General features: G+C 38.7%; 1 protein-coding gene across 3 annotated transcripts in view; it reads left to right on the plus strand.

Annotated features, from left to right (window-relative positions):
• Positions 1-16,528, plus strand: part of SMG1 (SMG1 nonsense mediated mRNA decay associated PI3K related kinase) — a 68,466-nt gene extending 51,938 nt beyond the window's left edge. Inside the window, exons 45-63 of one of the 3 annotated variants that reach the window (XM_054213155.1) lie at positions 208-426; positions 857-1,047; positions 1,692-1,864; positions 2,243-2,522; positions 3,259-3,531; positions 3,667-3,901; positions 5,380-5,606; positions 6,808-6,958; positions 7,049-7,238; positions 7,472-7,941; positions 8,972-9,109; positions 9,982-10,134; positions 10,461-10,640; positions 10,863-11,090; positions 11,542-11,753; positions 11,955-12,061; positions 12,824-13,003; positions 13,148-13,254; positions 13,916-16,528. In XM_054213155.1, coding sequence (XP_054069130.1) covers positions 208-426; positions 857-1,047; positions 1,692-1,864; positions 2,243-2,522; positions 3,259-3,531; positions 3,667-3,901; positions 5,380-5,606; positions 6,808-6,958; positions 7,049-7,238; positions 7,472-7,941; positions 8,972-9,109; positions 9,982-10,134; positions 10,461-10,640; positions 10,863-11,090; positions 11,542-11,753; positions 11,955-12,061; positions 12,824-13,003; positions 13,148-13,254; positions 13,916-13,993 — 3,792 coding nt within the window. In that variant the 3' untranslated portion in view covers positions 13,994-16,528. The remainder of the gene's footprint in view (positions 1-207; positions 427-856; positions 1,048-1,691; positions 1,865-2,242; positions 2,523-3,258; positions 3,532-3,666; positions 3,902-5,379; positions 5,607-6,807; positions 6,959-7,048; positions 7,239-7,471; positions 7,942-8,971; positions 9,110-9,981; positions 10,135-10,460; positions 10,641-10,862; positions 11,091-11,541; positions 11,754-11,954; positions 12,062-12,823; positions 13,004-13,147; positions 13,255-13,915) is intronic. The other 2 variants (XM_054213156.1, XM_054213157.1) reach the window with 2 other exon arrangements.
• The last annotated feature ends 3,327 nt before the right edge of the window (positions 16,529-19,855 follow it).

Here is a 19,855-nt window from a genome sequence, read left to right on the forward strand (position 1 = left end):
AGGCTAGAATGCACTCTTCTGTTTTAGTGATGTTACTACAGGCTAGCTGCATTTGTACCTACTGTGGTGGTCTTCCTGTGTTTGTGCCGGTTAGGCGTAAGTTACATATGTCTGTACCTACGCAAATACAGTATTTTGCATTTAAAATTCCACTATTCTGCAAGGACAATGCAAGATCAGAATGAGTCTGTTTAAAATACGGTGCAGGTCCTTCATATTATGCGGCGTGGGAGAGAGACTTTGCTTACGTTGCTTGAAGCTTTTGTTTATGATCCTCTGGTGGACTGGACAGCAGGAGGCGAAGCAGGATTTGCTGGTGCTGTCTACGGTGGTGGTGGGCAGCAGGCTGAGAACAAGCAAAGCAAAAGAGAAATGGAAAGAGATATAACGCGTAGTCTCTTTTCTTCAAGAGTGGCTGAGATAAAGGTGAGCTTATTACAATAATTTTCTGTTTTAAAACCATAGTAGGCCCTGTGTTTTCACTTCGCTTATTTGCTTTTTGCTGGTGGTGGAAGAAGTGGTCATTTATTAAAAATAGTTCAAAAATTTTACTGAGCTAAATTGAGTTTGTATTGAGGGAAGTGCTCGTATGGAACTTGCAAGTGTTTAATTTGCACTTTCTGTGTGTTTAGTTCTAAAACGTGTTATAATGTTTTGCCTGAATCTGGGCTAGAGGAATAAAAATAGAGGTGCAGAAAGCAGTCTAAATAAAGACTGTCTGTTAACGCTTTAGCACTTGTAGCCCTGGAGGCAGTCCTAGATGAACATCAATGAAGGGTTAAGTGCTGCCACGTATTACTTTCTCTTACCTGTTTGAATTAAGTCCAGTTCTATAACCTCTGTGTCTTGGTTACAGGTTAACTGGTTTAAGAACAGAGATGAAATGCTTGCTGTGCTGCCAAAATTGGACAGTAGTTTAGAAGAGTATCTGAACCTGCAAGAGCAGTTGACAGATGTAGAAAAATTGCAAGGAAAACTACTGGAGGAGACAGAATTTCTGGAAGGTGCAGAAGGAGTGGATCATCCCTCCCATACGCTTCAGCACAGGTACAGAGGAGCTGAGAATTCTGTCAGGAATCTCACAGATCTATATATATATATATATATATGTACACATTCGGTGGTTTAGTAACATACTTATGAGTTAAATGTTAAAAATGTGTGGTTTAGGGAGATTAATAGCGGGGTAAAAGCTGTTCTTGCAGTAAGCAAGTCGCTCCTTGTACGGAAGAACTGTTGAAACCATTTTCCTACTGAATAATCTTATTTATATCCTACGCTTCATAGTCAATATAACACGAGCTCATCCATGTTCCACTTTTGACCCCCAAGGCAAGAGACAGAATGCACTGAATGTGGCGTCCCATCAAATTAATCTACATAATGCAGCTGTTGATAAATAGCACAAAAATCTCTTCATCTAAGTTTCTAATTCTTAAATGTTTTCAAGTTTATTTGAAATTTATCAAGGATTTCAGAATTGCATGAATATGCATGTGCATTTGTTATTTTGTAGGAAAGCAGAATTAATTATTAACAAAACATTGTTAAGGTTTTATGTAATTTGTGAGAATATATTCATTTTCTGGTCAACAAGGTGGTTGTATTGTTCAGTATAGTTTTGTATTCATTATAGTTAAGTATTGTTTTTCTTGTAGTAGTTACTTGATTCTGTGGTATCAATAATCCAGGTATTCTGAGCACACGCAGCTGCAGTCTCAACAAAGAGCGGTCCAGGAAGCAATCCAGGTGAAGCTGAATGAGTTTGAGCAGTGGATAACACATTACCAAACTGCTTTCAGTAACTTAGAGGCAACGCAACTTGCAAGTCTTCTTCAAGAAATTAGCACACAAATGGATCTAGGTATAAAATAGTATTATTTTTTTTTAATGGGATGAAAATAACTAGAGTTTAATATCAGGAGGCACTGTGAGTATCCTGTAACTTAAAGGCAAATACCTGTATATAATAAATGAAAGGGGGATCTTCAAAGAGTGATTTAGAGCACTTCAAGGTTTCTGTGCCAGGCTGTCTGAAGGAACTTGCCTGTTTTACCCTATCTGGGCACAAGATTATTCTCTTATCTTGTGCTCAAATTCTCGATATGAATTCTCCATGCCTCCTTTATCACAAGTAAAAGAATATATTTGAAAAGATGTTAATGCCTAGTATTTGTATACTCTAAAATATGTGTTCTTAAGAGAGGAGTAAATCTTAATTTTTAACCATCTTTCTTAAAAGGTCCTCCAAGTTATGTACCAGCAACAGCGTTTCTACAAAATGCGGGCCAGGCACATTTAATCAGTCAGTGTGAGCAACTGGAGGGGGAAGTTGGTGCTCTTCTCCAGCAGAGGAGATCTGTTTTACGTGGTTGTCTTGAACAATTGCACAACTATGCAACAGTAGCTCTTCAGTATCCAAAAGCTGTGTTTCAGAAGCACCGAATTGAGCAATGGAAAACCTGGATGGAAGAACTCATCTGTAATATGACGATAGAGCGTTGTCAGGATATCTTTAGGAAGTAAGTTGACAGAATAATGAATTGTTTGCAGAACTTAGTTTTCAAGCTACTTCAGGATTTTAATTTTCTAATGAAAATTAATACTTTTGTGAGGACCAATCTGATTATAAACCAAGACAAATTAAGTCGTAATTCCAGAAGTTTGGAGAAAAATATGAAAAACTGCTTCAAAAATATTGTTCCAGAGTTTAATCTGTGTACTGCAGAAAGAAAACCAAGTAATGTTGCCCTGTAATGAACAAATGAAGACTCATGTTTGTGGCTTTAGGGTAGTGATATTTAGGGGCTTTAGAAACTTCTAGTATTTAAAAATCACTTAAGTCAGCTAAAGATTTTTTTTATTAAAGCAGATTGTCAAGCAATTTTTTAAAATCTCTTTTCCTCCAAAGTTAGCCCATTTCAGCATTATTACTGCTTGGTTTATCTATCTATATTATATACAAGCATTTACACTGCAACCTGTTTCCTTCCTATTTCTGACCTTCTATTCAGTCTTTGCCTCAAGGACTACGATTGTTTTCTGTCCTTGCAAATAGTTAAGAAATATGGTGCATTCTAGGACTTTCTGAAAAGTGTCATTAGGGTAGCCGTCAACTGCTGAGGTGTTTCAGAGTTGATATGCAGTAGGTGACGTGGGAACTGTTCAAATGCAGAGCATTCTTCCTACCCACAGAGCAGAATGCAATTTGCTAGAGCTTGAGAAAGGAGAATTTGTCATTGTACTTTTGCTTTACAGGTATGAAATGCAATATGCTCCTCAACCACCTCCAACGATGTGTCAGTTCATAACCGCTACAGAAATGACTCTACAGCGCTATGCAGCAGATATAAATAACAGACTTATCAGGCAGGTGGAGCGTTTGAAGCAGGAGGCAGTTACTGTACCTGTTTGTGAAGAGCAGCTGAAAGAAATTGAACGTTGCATAAAAGTTTTCCTCCACGAAAATGGAGAGGAGGGCTCACTGAGCTTAGCAAGCGTCATCATCTCTGCTCTTTGTACACTGACGAGGTGAGTTGCCTCTTGTGAAATTTTTTTGGATGCGCTCATGTTTGAGACCACATAAGAGGAGTATTCAAGTGACATAATTACGTGGAGAATGCAATAGCAGGCAGGTTGTCTAACTAAGTGTCATAATTCATCTAGGCGAAATCTCATGATGGAAGGTGCAGCATCTAGTGCTGGAGAGCAGCTGGTTGATTTGACTTCGAGAGATGGAGCTTGGTTCTTGGAGGAGCTTTGCAGCATGAGTGGGAATGTTACGTGCCTTGTGCAGTTGCTGAAGCAGTGCCATCTTGTACCCCAGGATTTAGATATTCCTAACCCAATTGAGGCATCAGAAGCTGTTCACTTAGCTAATGGAGTATACATCTCACTTCAGGTGATACTTACATTTATGTTATGTTTTATTTCCGCATCACCATCCTCCTTGGGCTTTAGCTCAGCCATTCTTAACAGCTTCTTCCTTAAACAGCTAGATGTTTGCTTATGATACTGCTGAGATATTTTTTTTTTTATTGTTGGACTTCGGTCTTGGTTGCTGTATTTGGCTGAGCTGAACAGGAATTTACCTCTGCCATTTACGTTTTTATTGATTGAAAGAAACCACGTTCATCTATACATGACAAATTGTAAAAACTGCTGTCAAGTAACCATGAGAAAGAAGTTAGTATCAGATTATAGACACACCAGCTTCATGCCTTGCCTTCGTTCTTTTATTCTGTTGCTGGCAGTCCAGAACAACTTCCAAACCATTTAATCTGTGCTTTCTGTTCCTGCCAAGCCTTACTTATTTTCACCTGAAAATAAGTAGTTTGAAACTATGAAAACCTGTTTTACAGGCCCTTATCTCCAAGATTGGGAAGGAGAAAAATGCACTTCTAATTTTGTGTTTTAGAAATGTTTTCACTTCAATAAAACAAATAAAAAATCATTAGCGGCAGCTTGAGTAAAATATCTGCTGAAGACATAGGGGTTTATGAACTGTGGCTTGTGTGAGTAGCTTTTTGAGGCTTTTGGTTCACTATATTGCATTCCCAAAATAATTTGCTAGCAACCTGTGTAAGTGCACTGAGATTTTTGTAACTTTGTGTCTCCCCTCTTCAAAGTATTAACGTTTCAGAAACATGCATGCAATTTAATTGCATTGCAGCTGAGATCTTTCACCTACACGTTGTTGTCCTCTCTGTGAGCTCTTAGGTAAAATGTGTAACTCACAGAGGAGCCGAGATAAGTAATCTTTTTGATGTGTCTTGTCTAATTTTGGAGACAGAGTGCATTGGTTGGTTCTTTCTGTAGCTGTATTTGCCCCCTGATGCCATTTGCTGGGGAAAATTGCTTCATGCCACTTAAGGTACTGTTTTTCTTACCTGCACTGATTTCTGTGGCGTGAGTAGGAGACCAACAAAACAATCACTTTCTGGCGCGTTTTTGATTCTTTTCCCTTACCTAGTCCAATCAGTTTAGCAAATCATAAATTCAGTAAATAATTTAACTCGCTCATAGTTACCTAATGGAAAAGAAAAGCTACATAATTTGATGAAATTGATTTGCAAAGTGTGATCTCTGTATCACTAATCCTCTGCTGAGGGTTGCTGTAGGGTATTGCTGCTGACGCTATTGAGGTAGCTGTTGCCACATTGTGCAAAGGTCAAACCTTTGGGTTTGTACAGGGCTTACTGTGTTCCTGATTTCTTTAAAAAAAAAAAGTAGATTTTGACCCTTGGCTGACCACTATGATGTTGTCTTTTAGATAATGTCTATGGCAGGGTGATGTAATACTGAAATGAGAAAGATGTTGTGTATGATACTTTTTGAGAGGGGAAAATTTCTTATGTCTTCATACTTACTTCCCAACAGGAACTGAACTCAAACTTCCGACAGATCATTTTTCCTGAAGCGCTTAGGTGCTTAATGAAAGGAGAGTATACTTTAGAAAGTATGCTCCATGAATTAGATAATCTTATTGAACAAACAACTGATGGAGTCCCTTTGCAAACATTGGTTGAATCTCTTCAGGCCTACTTACGAAATGCTGCTATGGGATTAGAGGAAGAAACACACACTCATTACATTGATGTTGCAAGGTAAATCACTACTTTTTTTTAAGTTCAGGTATGAGACAATGAAGACTGGAGAACATTAGTTTGTCTAAATTTTATTATTTGTTTGATGTACAGGCTTTTCTTGCCCAAGAATAGCCTTAAGCAGACTGCAGTGTCTAAAGTGTGCACACTTCCTCTCTGCGTTTGAGCATTTATCTGCATACATACATAGACATACAGAGCTATGGTAATTTACATTTACATCTGCTTAAAGTTGACTTTTGGTAGTCAACTTTTTCTAAAATATATTGTTGTGATTTTGTTTGAAGTTAAGGAATGCTAAAAATAGGAACTGGTCCATTGGTCTGTGGGAGGAACAGTGAATGGGAGAACTTGTAACCACGGCACTCCTCTCATCAGGAGGTTTGATGAGCAGCTTTTGCAAAATGAATCAGTGACTTGATTAAAAAAACGAAACGCAAACAAACAGAACCACAACCAAAGAAAGACTTGTGCATCTTGTAATGTGAGACAGTACCTTCCTGGGGAAGCACTTGGTAGATGACTGAGCCAATTCAAAGCTTCCTGCTGAGTAGAAGTAGTGATCTTGCTGCTTCCCTTGGGCCAGTTGTGGTGACTCCCATCAGTTGTACAATGAAGGCTGCTGTAGCAGTTGAAGACAACTTACTTTTCTTTTAGGTTAATTTTCTTCCTGCTTTACTCATTGGCAAGCCTGCGTAGCCTGTTCGTTGAGGGTCAGAAGTGAAATAAAGGAGGGGACAGGATAAGACCGCTCTTTCAGGTGCAGCAAGCTGTTAAACCATCTCAGCTGTAACCCGAGACCTCATCCTCTACCTTTTAACCCCATACTCCATTCAGTCAATTATATATGAATATGTTATAAAATCAATACCCGGTTTTCAAGGAAGGAAAATAAACTTACTATTCATAACCCTTTTACTGTGCTTATAGGAATTACAGTCGGTATTCTCTATCTGTATTTTGTAGCTGGTCCTTTAGGATGATCCCATCTTACATGGTATCCTTAGCTGTTTGTATGAGACCAGCATTAGGATTCACATAATAAGCAGGGCAGGGGAGCAGGTAGGAAGAACCTGCAAAAATATCACCTTGTTCAGGTGCAACTTAATGCCAATCTGCTCTGGCTGTGCGATCAATCAATTTAAGAAAATCCTATTTATTTCCTGTAGACTAAGCAAAAACGTGTACTTTTTTTTTTAAGAGTACTTCATGCTCAGTATGGTGAGCTGATTCAGCCGAGAAATGGTTCAGTTGATGAAACTCCCAAAATGTCAGCTGGTCAGATGCTTTTGGTAGCCTTTGATGGAATGTTTGCTCAAGTGGAAACTGCATTTGGTTTATTGATTGAAAAGGTATGGATTTGTTCTTTTCAGAGTACTCTGAGTAAGGAACATGGAAGTTGTATAAAAACAAACCTAATTTATTTCCTTTGTATTGCTCAGCTAAACAAGATGGAAATACCCGTTGCTTGGCGTAAGATTGACATAATTAGGGAAGCGCGCAGCACCCAAGTTAACTTTTTTGATGATGACAACAATCGGCAGGTTCTAGAGGAAATTTTCTTTCTGAAGAGACTGCAAACAATTAAAGAATTTTTCAGGCTCTGTGGTACCTTTTCTAAAACATTGTCAGGTAAATAAATGTTAGCAAATATTCAGTGTCTTTGTCTACTTCTCATCCTGTGTCTTTTTGAGAAGAATGTAAAATGGTCACTTGTACTGTAACTTACCTTTCATATATGGCAAGTATCCAGAAATTAAAAATTAATTCCTGTAATGTTGCTGTGTTTGTAAGTCGATAATATTTTTCTAGATGCATCAAGTGTTTTGTCTATAGCAAAAATACTATTTATTTTCCTTTTAAAGGAATCAGTTCACTTGAAGACCAGAATGCAGTAAATGGACCCGTTCAAATTGTCAATGTGAAAGCCCTGTACAGAAACTCTTGTTTTAGTGAAGACCAAATGGCCAAACCAATCAAGGCTTTTACAGCTGACTTTGTGAGACAGCTTTTAATTGGCCTTCCAAATCAAGCTTTGGGACTTACTTTGTGCAGTTTCATCAGTGCTTTGGGTGTGGATATCATTGCTCAGGTAGAGGCTAAAGACTTTGGAGCAGAAAGCAAAGTTTCTGTGGATGACCTGTGCAAGAAAGCTGTGGAGCACAATATCCAAATTGGCAAGTTCTCGCAGTTGGTCATGAACAGAGCAACAGTATTAGCTAGTTCTTACGACACGGCGTGGAAGAAGCATGATCTAGTGCGCAGACTTGAAACCAGTATTTCATCTTGCAAGACCAGTCTTCAGCGAGTACAGTTGCATATTGCCATGTTCCAGGTAAGACCGAAGACCGCACCGCATGTTAATTCTTTCCAGATTGTGTCTGTGGAAAGTGAACTTTAGTTACTGTTGTTTTTGTTGAATGAGCTTCAGAGTATTTTAATGGACTTGACAAAGTAGTCGATCAAAAACCTTGATTTAGGTTTTAAATTATTCTGAAAATGTATAAGGGAAAAGTATAAATGTACAAGCTTCTGAAGACTAGCTGCCTTGTGAGATGCAACAGTGGCAGCGTGTTCATTCTTTTTTGTAATACACGTAACTTTTTTTCAATAACTATTAAATAATTTATTAGAAAAGAAGTGATTGACTGTTCATTGGCTTTCTTAATAGCAATGTTGTCCCATTCTCCCCCTGTTTTTAAACAGACTATGAATTTAAGGGAGGAGATTGCTTAAAACAGAGTTATGCGTTGCTGAATGTCATCTTGTACCTTTCCTTCCAAGTTTTAATGCACTATCTCTCCTTGCTCAGCTGTTTGCCTCATGGAAAAATATAAATAGCAGCAGTATCAATCCTGAAAATGGTCTTCTGAGGCTTTAGATAAATGCCATTGTGGCCCTTGAACTGTATGCTGGTGTCCAGTTGTATTGTTGTATCATTGATCTTCATTTGGTAGTGATTTGTAGGTTAAGGCTACAGGCTTTCTCCATGTCAGTTATGAAACCATTTCATAGACTGGTAAGCAAAATTGTCTTTGTTTTAATGCATCACAAGTGAATTGTTTCTGAATATTGCTGGGTTTTCCTTTAGATCAAGGAAATGTGTGTAGATCACTTCCAGTAAGTTAATGACTGATTTAATGGTATAAATATTTAAGTCACCAAAACATAGTTTACTTATAGAATTTAACACACTCTAATGATTTAGAACTTGTAGGTGTGCTGGCATCATCCTCTGACACCTAGACCTTTTGAAGTGCTCTTGCTTATAAAGCGTACCAGAGCACTAGAATTGCTGTTTGTGAAGCAAAGTATTTTGTGCTGAGCAATATTGATAATCAAGTGTTCCCCTTACTGTCTTAAAGTGGCAGCATGAAGATCTCCTCATCAGTCGCCCACAAGCTATTTCTGTGACTCCTCCACCTCGTTCTGCAATTTTAGCCAGCATGAAAAAGAAACTTCATACGCTCAGTCAGATTGAAGGTTCAATTGCAACAGTCCAGGTACTACTATTGTTGGGGGGTTTTTTCAGCAGCATGTTGGAATATGACTCTTAACGCACACTTATGTTATCTCTCTTGCTATCGAAGCACAAATTTAGTGGTATTTTCGTTGATCTCAGCCTGTCTGGTGTGTACTGTAACGTTGGTTGATTTTTGCACAAAATATTCCCTCTGGAATATCGGTATATCTGTTTCATGAGCGAAAATACAAATACGTGGAAGTACCTTTCATTCTGAAGGCTGATAATGCTTCTATTCTTTAAGTTTGTCTGACTTAGCTAGTAAAATGACAGATGATCTAAGTGTCAGAAGCTTCCTTTGTAGATCTGGGCAAATCAGTTGTCCTGTATGTTAACGGTTTCTGTGTGCTGCGGCTTGGCTCAGCTTTTTAGAGTTTTGGGTATCAGTAATATAGAATGTTTAATTGTTTAAAATAAATACTGCTTAGCTGCTTGAATTTTAACTTCCTGTTTAGTTGTGAACGTACTATTTGTAATCATTTTTTGAAGATTATTTGTAAAATAATTCAGGACTGCTATGGTTTTGTATCATTTTAGTCTAGAAATGTGATTACTTTTAACCTCCTTTTGTAATTTTTTTTTTTCTGGTGGGTTAATGTCTAGACAGGTGGCTTTATTTCCATAACAATCAAATACAGTTGTGACCTGTGCTGAAAATAAACCTTTAAACAGCATAAGCTAACATTTGTCAATCACGAATACCACATTCTTTTATATATATATGTGCGTATAAGAATGTGTCTGCATGTGTTATATACTTGTAACTTTTTTAAAGTTAGGCTTAAGGTGGTATATATCAGTATGGATTATCTACATCTGTGTACCTTTTTTTCCCCCCCCCCCACAATGCAGGAGAAACTAGCAGCACTTGAAGCAAGTATTGAGCAGCGTTTAAAATGGGCAGGAGGTGCTAATCCTGCGCTGGCACCAGTCTTGCAAGATTTTGATGCCACTATTGCTGAAAGAAGAAACCTTGTACTGAAAGAAAGTCAGAGAGCAAGTCAGGTACTATACATTAAGGATGGTGCTATTGACTTGAGAAGTGTGTTCACTCTTCATTTCCTACTTGAGAGTTATGTTTTTCTCCTCAGCATCTAAAGAGCAAACACAGATAGCCAAATCCTTCCAGGAATCCCACTTTAAAAGCAATATGAATAATCTCTGTGAGAATTGCTGCAGGGTTGGATGACCCTGAAATGATACCGCTACTGTAACAGAGCGGCTTTATTGCTGTATTTAAACTCTCCCTTCTAAGGATATGGAACAAATGTAGCTTGTATAACACACAGTTTAATTGGAATAACTTTTCTCATTCTTGCTTTGATTTTCAGGTCACTTTCCTCTGCAGTAATATCATTCACTTTGAAAGTTTACGTACTAGAACAGCAGAAGCCTTAAATCTTGATGCTGCATTGTTTGAACTTCTCAAACGCTGTCAACAAATGTGCTCATTTGCATCGCAGTTCAACAGTTCAGTCTCCGAACTGGAGCTTCGCCTGCTTCAGAGAGTGGTAAGTAAAGGTCAGAGCAAAATATGTAATGTCACAAAATCGCTGTGATCATGAGTTCCCAATTTTGTCTTTCATTCTAAATTAATGTTATACACACCTTCTAATGGGTTGCGGATCTACAGAGTTTATTCCATCAGCTGCTAAACCCTTGGCAGAAGCGTCTACACAGTAATTGAATTTTATCTCCAGATACTGATACAAAAGTGTTTCTGTTATTTTTAGGGCACTGGTCTTGAACATCCTATTGGCAGCTCTGAATGGCTTCACTCGGCTCACAAGCAGTTGACCCAGGAAATATCTACACAAAGAACAGTACAAACAGAAAGAGAACAGCAAATAGAAACAGTTTGTGAAACAATCCAGAACCTGGTGGATAGTATTAAAACCGTGCTCACGGGTCATAACAGACAACTTGGAGATGTCAAACATCTACTGAAAGCTATGGCAAAGGTATGCCTAAAACTTCGGTAAATTTATTCCTCAAAGCCATGACAGTATAGTTTAAGAAAAATAACACTGTGATTTTTAAAGTATCTAGAAACAGTGAAATGTGTTTATGCATGTGGAATTCAAGACAAAATTCACCTCTGAGAACACATAAAGCTTTATTTCTTTATTTTATTTCTTAAGTTAGGCTAATCAGGCTTTGGTTGAATTAAACATTTGCTCTCATTTTGGCAGTTGAAATGTTTCCTTTGTGTTTACAAATCCTCGTGGTTTTTAATCAGTAAAACATTTGATCTTTTTCAAGTTTATTTTCTTTAAATGTAACTACTGAAAATGATGGTTATTTGTAGTCAAATGACAAATGGAAGGGTTGAAAAGGCTAGGAAATGCTTAACTTTATTCTCTTAGCCAAAATATATTGAGTAGTTAACCTTTTTGCACATCTTTGTTACAGGATGAAGAAGCGGCCTTGGCAGATGGTGAAGACGTTCCCTATGAGAATAGCGTTAGGCAGTTCTTGGGCGAATATAAATCGTGGCAAGATAATATTCAGACAGTTTTGTTTACATTAGTTCAGGTTATGGGTCAAGTCCGCAGTCAGGAACATGTTGAAATGCTGCAGGAAATAACTCCCACCTTGAAAGAACTAAAAACTCAGAGCCAAAGGTAAGAAAGTCACCTTCTCTCGGGTGAAGGCGTTTTGCTTGTCTGCTTGTACATAGCAGAAGCACAGCGTGGCGTACCACCTTTGGTGGTGGTTATCGTAGAATGCAGAAGTCTTTGCAAAATTTGACTTAACTTTCATTTTAGTTTTTAAATAACTCAAGTAGTTGCATGAATATTTATCAACTCCATTATATTTCCTAGTGTCTACAATAATCTGGTGGGTTTTGCGTCACCCTTGGTAACGGATACATCAAATGAATGTTCAAGCCCAACATCAGCTGCTACATATCAGCCAACCTTTGCTGCAGGTAATACTTGAAAAAATATAAACATTAAAACATTGGGAATCGATATTAGAGACGTCATCATAACTGTTATTAAACTTTGGAATACAAACGATCTGTATAAGATTATACATGTCTATAAAATTCAAGTCATTCAGCACGTGTGCTGCATTGTATGCTAAATGACTGCTTGGTCATAGCCTTCGAGATCTGAATTCACTCGACAAAGCCCAGAATACATGGAATGCATTGTCACGTATATCAGCTGAACTGTAATTTCCGTTGAAATTAGTATTAAAATTTATGACGACTTTGGAGTTAATTCTGAAACCCCTAAAATGCATTCATGTTTGCAAAATTTTCATTACTTTACAGTTCAAAACATGAATAAAATTCCTTATGAGTATGGATCTCTTTCAATTTAAAGGATTATTCTACTGTCAATATTTGGACGAAGCACAGGTTCCTGATTTCTCTCAAGAACAAGAATTGTATTTTATAACTGCTGTACAAAATGAGAGAATCAGAGGTTAAGAGAGCCCATAAAAATTAGCTTCATGTAAATAAATGTTTTGCAATGGAACAAAACCTCTTGTTTATGAAGTGAAAGAAATTAGAAAACAGAAAGATTGAAGTGAACAACTGGTGCAGAGTTTGAAATACAAGTTTGAAATGCATTTGTAGTGAAGTAGATAGCTGCATTTGATACACATTTAATTGTGCCTTTTCTTGTGTCTATAATATATTATTTTGACCACTTTGACCGCTTTTAAACCTTCTTTACAGCTGTACGTAGCAATACAGGGCAGAAAACTCAGCCAGAGGTGATGTCGCAGAATGCAAGAAAGCTAATTCAGAAAAATCTCGCCACATCAGCAGATACTCCTCCAAGCACAGTCCCAGGAGCTGGCAAAAGTGTTGCCTGTAGTCCCAAAAAGACAGCCAGGGACCCTAAAACAGGAAAAGGTAAATGCGGGGCTTAAAAAAACAAAAACACAAAACAACCAAAAAACCCACCACTGACAACAGCAACAACAACAAACCAAACCAAACACCTCAGGGGGCTTCTGTGCCAGAATGTGAAATTGAATTCATTTTTTGTACCCTTAGCCGTGCAGGAAAGGAATTCATATGCAGTTAGCGTGTGGAAGCGGGTCAAAGCCAAGTTAGAGGGCCGAGATGTGGATCCCAACAGGAGAATGTCTGTTGCTGAACAGGTGAGTTGAAAATGGTAAAGTACCAGTAAACCGGTCCTTGCTTTGACTTTTGGTGGGAAGCGCGTGTGTAAGCGTGCTGAAGTGTGCCTGAAAGACTGAAATCCTGTTGTGAATGGGGGACCCCTTTTGAGTTCTGTCATTGATATTGCAATGCAAGTCAAGGTATGCTGCTGCCTTGTATTGCTGCATTCATTTTTTTTTTTTTTTTGTCAAATGCTGTTTTCTGTGTCATCGATTTATCTAAGCTCATAAATTGGATAAAATTGCCTTTTGTATACTGGTAAGCTAACATTTGTTACACAGCTGTTGATGTCCAGGGAGAACACGAGATCTGTGCAGCTGTCTAAAGGACAGACCTTGTCTGTGTTTGCTGGCGTAACACAGCCACGCTCCTGCCTCTGGGAAACTGTGGTGTCTGTTCTCAAGAAAGGGGCTATGAATGAGATCATGCTTCAACTTTTTTTTTTTGCCCCTCCAGTACAATTTCCTATTTCTTATGTGGACTACACAACGTGATGTAAGGTTAAGTTTACAGCTACTAAAGAATTTTTTGACTGAATTTTTGCGTTTGCAGGTGACATTCGACAGTAAATTTTAAGATCGCTTAAACACTTTAAAAAATCTAGCTTATTTTTAATTACTTGTTTGACCTTTTTAATAGGTTGACTTTGTGATTAAGGAAGCAACTAATCTAGATAACTTGGCTCAGCTGTATGAAGGTTGGACTGCCTGGGTATGAGTAGGGCGAAAGCAGATCGGTCTGGTTCAGCGAGGTCAGACATCCACTAGAATCAACTCGGCCTCAGGCATCCGTAGCCGCACCACAGTCGGTGGTGATGCATACTGGGGCTTAATCTGAGGAAACCTAGGAAATCTCGGTGCACTGGGAAGTGAATCCTGCAGGATAGCTGCACTCAGGGATACGCTAAACACAATGGTCTGCAACCCCCGCGGTCAAGGGTGAAAGCTCACCGCTTGAGCAACACGGTTTGTCTTTCTGCTACGGAAGAACTGCAAACGTGTCTGGGGGTTAGCCGCAGAAAGAAATCGGGATGCTACAAACCGCAGAGTGATTTGGAACTCAATTCCACCTGACCCTGTGAACAATTCAGGAAACACCGAACACTGTTCAAAGAAAAACAGAAAAAAATGGGGCCATGAAGAAATCACAGCAAGGGAAGATTTGATGCATTCAGATTCTTGTTACTCTTGTTGCGTGGCAACAGCGCTGGTTGAGTCGACCAGTTAGTACGGAAAAAGGCTACAAAATGTAAACTTCAGAAATGGACTGAAAGCAAAGAGCTGTACATCAGATATACGCTGCATTGGAAGAACTTCTGAGATAGAAGAAAAAGCCTTTGTTCTCTTCTCCCTTTCCTCTTTCCTTTCTCTCCTCCCTCCCAGCCTCTCCCTGCATACACCTCTCTTGGCTTATTCTTGTAGGCTAGGCGTACTTCCAATATACTTTTTATTTCAATCCTTCTACTTCACAGTTTAGTCAAATTAACAACTTAAATTTTGTTTGGTAAAAAAATTTTCCAAAAGCACTGAAAATATAGAACATCAATGATTTACTTATGAGTTGGATGGTCAAATGCACAATGTAATTTTGGTTATTTTAAAGTCATTTCTGTGATTCTATTATGTACAGTTTCTCAAAATTGTCACTGTGCATTTAAAAGTAATGAATCCTACAGGCATTTGATTTAATGTGCACTTCCCTCTGCTTGCAGTGTACACTTTTTTGTAATTCAAATTGTCCCTCCAATCTCATTCTACTGTGATTGCTGTAGTTTCTTTCGTACGACGTAGCTAATCCAATGTAATCTTTACCTTTTTAAAAACCAGGATAGAGTATCTAGTAGAGTTTTACATTGTTGATGACAGATAAACAATAAAGTGATGTTCTGGTGGAGGTAGAGTGATACGCTTTTTACTTCACTTTCCTAATACTTTTAGTTTACACTTGTAAATTATAGTGCTTCAGTTCACAGGGGTATACGTATAATCCAAGAAATGAAGGACTGTCCAGTTTTTGTTCAACTAGATCTGTAAAGATTTCTGCAAAGTAACTTTCCTTTGCCATATTACTTCTGTAGATGGTTGTTCAATAATGCATCCATAGTGAATCTTCCAACAAGGTTTTTTGTTTTCCAATCAGTTCTGCACTCAAAGTGTGATTATGGTCAGAAAAGTCTCTTTAAAAATGGCATCTTCTTACTTAGATCGATGTCCTGCTTGTGTCTCGGTTGTCTAAAGGACTTCTTCCTTCCTTTTTAAAGTGGGACACCTTTAGGAAAAGGCAGCTTCCTTTTCTTAGAGCAAATAAACCTGACACGATTCAGTTACAACTACAGGATCTTACAGGTGCTGATAGCTAAAGCAGAAATGTATAAAAAGGTTCTCTTCTATAAACTTGGTGAATTCATTACGCACAGTTGCTGAAAAACAATAAACAGGGGAAGATCCTTCATGCCATTTTAGTCACTTTTCAGAGTCAAAACACACTTTAAATACAGCGTTTTTCCAATCCAAATTTAAGTATTAAAGGATTTGAGCCAAGCTTACTACTGGCGTAAAATTCATTGACTTGAATGGGTTTGCAGCAGTTCATCTGAGTAGAAAGCTTGGCTGGTAATTTTCAGGTAACATAAACTAACACCAGGCGTAAGTAATAGGAGAACGTGTATTATTTTCAGTATTTGCACTATGCTAACTGCTCTGCCTCCTCAGTAGGTCTTAGAATTCACTTTCTCCTCTGTTGCCAATTTTTCGTGAACACGCACTTTGAAGTGTAAGAATTTTCAGCAGACACACGGCCTTTTTTTGCATTCTGATTGCCTGATTAACTCTAGGGAAGTCCCAGGCTCTATATCTAAGGATACCTGTGCAAATGCATTCCACTGCCATTGCTTCCTGACCCCTCTGCCGCGCCGTGCATTGCAAGGAAGAAGGTGTTTGAATGTTGCAGTGAAGAACATTCATACGCAGAACAAGACACTTGACACTGTTGATCCTTTTTTCTTTTTCTCCAGTTAAAAAATAACCTTACGAACAACCTGTTTGGAGCACCATAGGGACAAGAGTGTATTAGACGTGCTGTTTTATTTCTTGGAAGCTGGGGGGAAGGGAGGGGTAACGCACTCACCTGTGGCTCATGTATTATACCTCTGCTATCCAGAAATGAAACACTTGTGTGGAGATGGGTTCTTACTGCATAATTTAATAAAGTTTTAAAAAAACAAAAAAGAACACGTATTCATAATTTCCTTGTATGCAAAACTACTTCTGGTTGTGAAAATTCCAGGGGAGAATAAAGTGCCCAATACAGACCAAGTCCCTAATTAGTGCAGGATTCTACAGAGACTTCAATTTGTGTAACTAATGTGCTTTTGTGTACATTTTTCTCGGTAAATGTTGAAAATACGGCAAATTCGTACAGTCTTGGTTAAACCTATAATGCAGATTAAATAAGACTGCATTAATTACATTATCTTTTAAAAGATAATGTGTTTCTTATAAAGATAGAAGGTTACTTCATTTTTTTCCAGTAAAACTGAGACACTTTCTCTGCAGTGAAACAGACCTAGAATAATGCAAATCAAGAATCGAGTCTTTGTAACTACATAATCAGCTGAAGCTATGAAAGTCAAACTGTTCAGTTGGTGGCAATTTTTTGCGTGATGCTCACCTGCAGTAAGTGTTAACCAAGCGTCATGCTGTAGACTAATTTCTAAAAGTCAAATTGAAACTATGTTCATCAAGTTTAAGTTGATGCGGCCTCCCAGTTCCATGGGCTGGTGGTTGGGATGTTCTTAGCCCTTTGAAGACGCAGTTACTAGCGTGCCCGCCGCCCTCTGTAAAGCCAGGATGTGGGCACTGCTCTACCAGACGGGTCACTGGGATGTGTTAAACTGGAGTCATTAGTGGTGTCTTAGATTATTTCAGCAAAATAATGGCAGTGTCAAATTAATATAACTGAAATGGAAATAACAGACGCACAGTTAAAAAATTATTTTGGTACTTTGTAGGGGCTTCATGATCTGTTCCTTTGCAACAATTAGTTTTGCCTTCAGGGATTAGTCTATTTAAATAGTAGTACTTTTTATCTGTAACTTTTCAAATATCTATAAAGCCTCAAGTCTCTTGTATAAATGAGATATAAATCAGAGGGAGGGAGCTAGTTTTCCAAGGAAAAAAGAATGAGATATCTATAAAAGCATTGGCGACAGTTAACGCTCGTGCTTTGTGACATCTGAATGAAAAGCACCTATACAAGTATTCCTTCAGAAATACTGGAGGGGGTTGGAGAGGTTTAAGCTCCGTTTCTCTAAATGCTGTAGTCCTTAAGGTTAATTTGCCTCAATTATTCATCAGTGTGTTCTGCACCTAGTACATTCGGCCATCCTGTTTGAGCACACTCAAGTACTTCAGAGGTTTCTTTGTGCTTTTTTTTTCCTTTCTTTTTTGCAAGCTTTTCCTAAAATTAACAGAGACACCCCTGAAAAAAGTTTAAGATGACACCTGCCATTCATCTTTTGCTTTCTTAACACAGTACCCAATTATCACATGCAGATTTTTTTTCTTTAGTGGAAAATAGTCATTCATGAGTATACTGTTAACATTTTAGTTGAAGAATTTCATTGTAAACACAGATATTACATAAAACTACTGTTGTATGTACTTAAATGCATAGCTGATTAGAGCAATTTTGCCATCCATCAGACTAATTTTTTATTAATACCATAAGAAAAAAGTTTGAGATGCATTTATTATATTAGGCCTCCACCCACTCATCATACCTAACATGGAAAATTTGTCTCTGAAGTGCACAGAGCAATTAAACTGCTCCTTTTAAAGGAGCTTTGAAGGTAGCTTGGGCATTTAAGTTGCTGTGCATTTGCTAAGAGAGAATCTCAGCCTAGGAAGGATGCAACACGTTGCAGCATGAGCTGCGTCACTGAAACGTACAGAAAACTACCGGCTTCCTATAGCTCAGGTAATGTATGGGGGGTGATGAATAGGTTTTCCGCTCTGAGCTACTGCTGTCACTATTCTCTGCCTTCTACATTAGGACTCTGATTTTAATAACTAAATTTATACATGTATATATACATACACATCTGTGTTTCACTTCACGTTGTGCCTCCGAAGGGCTGGCTGCTCAGGGAGGGGGCCGTTGAGTATCGTGGCAGGGCCCCGTGCTGTCCTGTTCCCTGCAGCGCGATGGCCAGTCTCCTTTTGCGTCTCTGGGCGATGAGGGTGTCCCGTGGGGCTCGCGTCTCCCTCTTTCCCCCCTGAGCTCTGGAGAAACTCACATGAGGAAATGGCACCTCTGTGGGCCCACTAAGATGGGAGAAGAGCTCCAAGGGTAGACTGACTTGGGAGCTGGTATTTGCAAGACTAGCTGGAGGATAATGAATCTGCCGGTAGCTGGAGATGATGGAAATCCTGCTTTTTTTCATTGGTAAGTGCTTGGGGTTTTGCGGTGAGAATCGTACAAATGGATGAAACCAGGAGGAGGCTGATCCTGTCAAATAGCCACAGAGGTGGCCTCTGCAGGACACTGCAAATACTCCTAGGAACAGCAATGCATCATCCTTCTGCCTGTATCTGTACTTCTCAAAAGACTAATCAGAATTATTGCTGGTATTGCTTTTTTGTGAAATTAGTTTTTGTTTGAGCTTTGCTGTGGTGCAATTATGGATTTTGAGGGTGCACTCCATCATTTTTAAGTGAAAAGCAGCACACAGAAATACTCTTAGCTTTTATCAAAGTGTAAATGAACTTCGAAGGTGTTCAGTAAAGTAGCTATTCTTTACATGCAATCTTGAATGAGTCTGAAAAACACCCTGTAAAAGATCAAACAATTCAGTACGGACATGCTTTTGCTTTTACAGTATCATCCTTAGTGCTTCTCTTTTTCCTCCTCATCGAGCTGCTGAGGTGGGTTAGAAAACTATTGCAGTTTTGGTGCCAGAAATGATATTTTCTTTGCCTTCATTTTGGAATTGCATTACATTCTAGGGATTGTGATTAAGCTCTTTAACATACGTGACAAATATTTAGGAAGTTGAGTCAGAAAAAATATTTACATCCCAGTGTTTTTCTCCTGTGTTTACTTCCATGCTGCTACAGCTTCTGAAAAAAATAAAGCAAGTTGTTGGACAGATGGTGATTATCACAGGCAGGTCAGACAGTGGTGGTGTCCAGAGCTGGAGAACCTTCCCGTGACGTTAGGAGTTGTTTCATCAGTATAGAGTCATAGACTTACAGAATGGTTTGGGTTGGAAGGCACCTTAAAGACCATCCAGTTCCACCTCCCCTGCCCTGGGCAGCGACAGCTCATGCTAGACCAGGTTGCTGAAAGCCCCGTCCAGCCTGGCCTTGTTTCCTGTGTGGTGATGGGGGAATCCTGTATTTGCGATTCTGCTGTCCACAGCTGACACACTGTCTGCTTCCCAGCGGTCGCATGCAATAAATAAATACCTGTGCTGGAAAAACAGCAAAACTTTTAAGGCAAAGGAAGTTTGTTAGTGACTGTGTTATTTCAGTGCCATGTTATTTCAGCACTAACGGGCTACTTGGTAGCCTTGAAACA

Source organism: Rissa tridactyla, chromosome 8, assembly GCF_028500815.1.
Source record: "Rissa tridactyla isolate bRisTri1 chromosome 8, bRisTri1.patW.cur.20221130, whole genome shotgun sequence".
Lineage (NCBI taxonomy): Eukaryota > Metazoa > Chordata > Aves > Charadriiformes > Laridae > Rissa > Rissa tridactyla.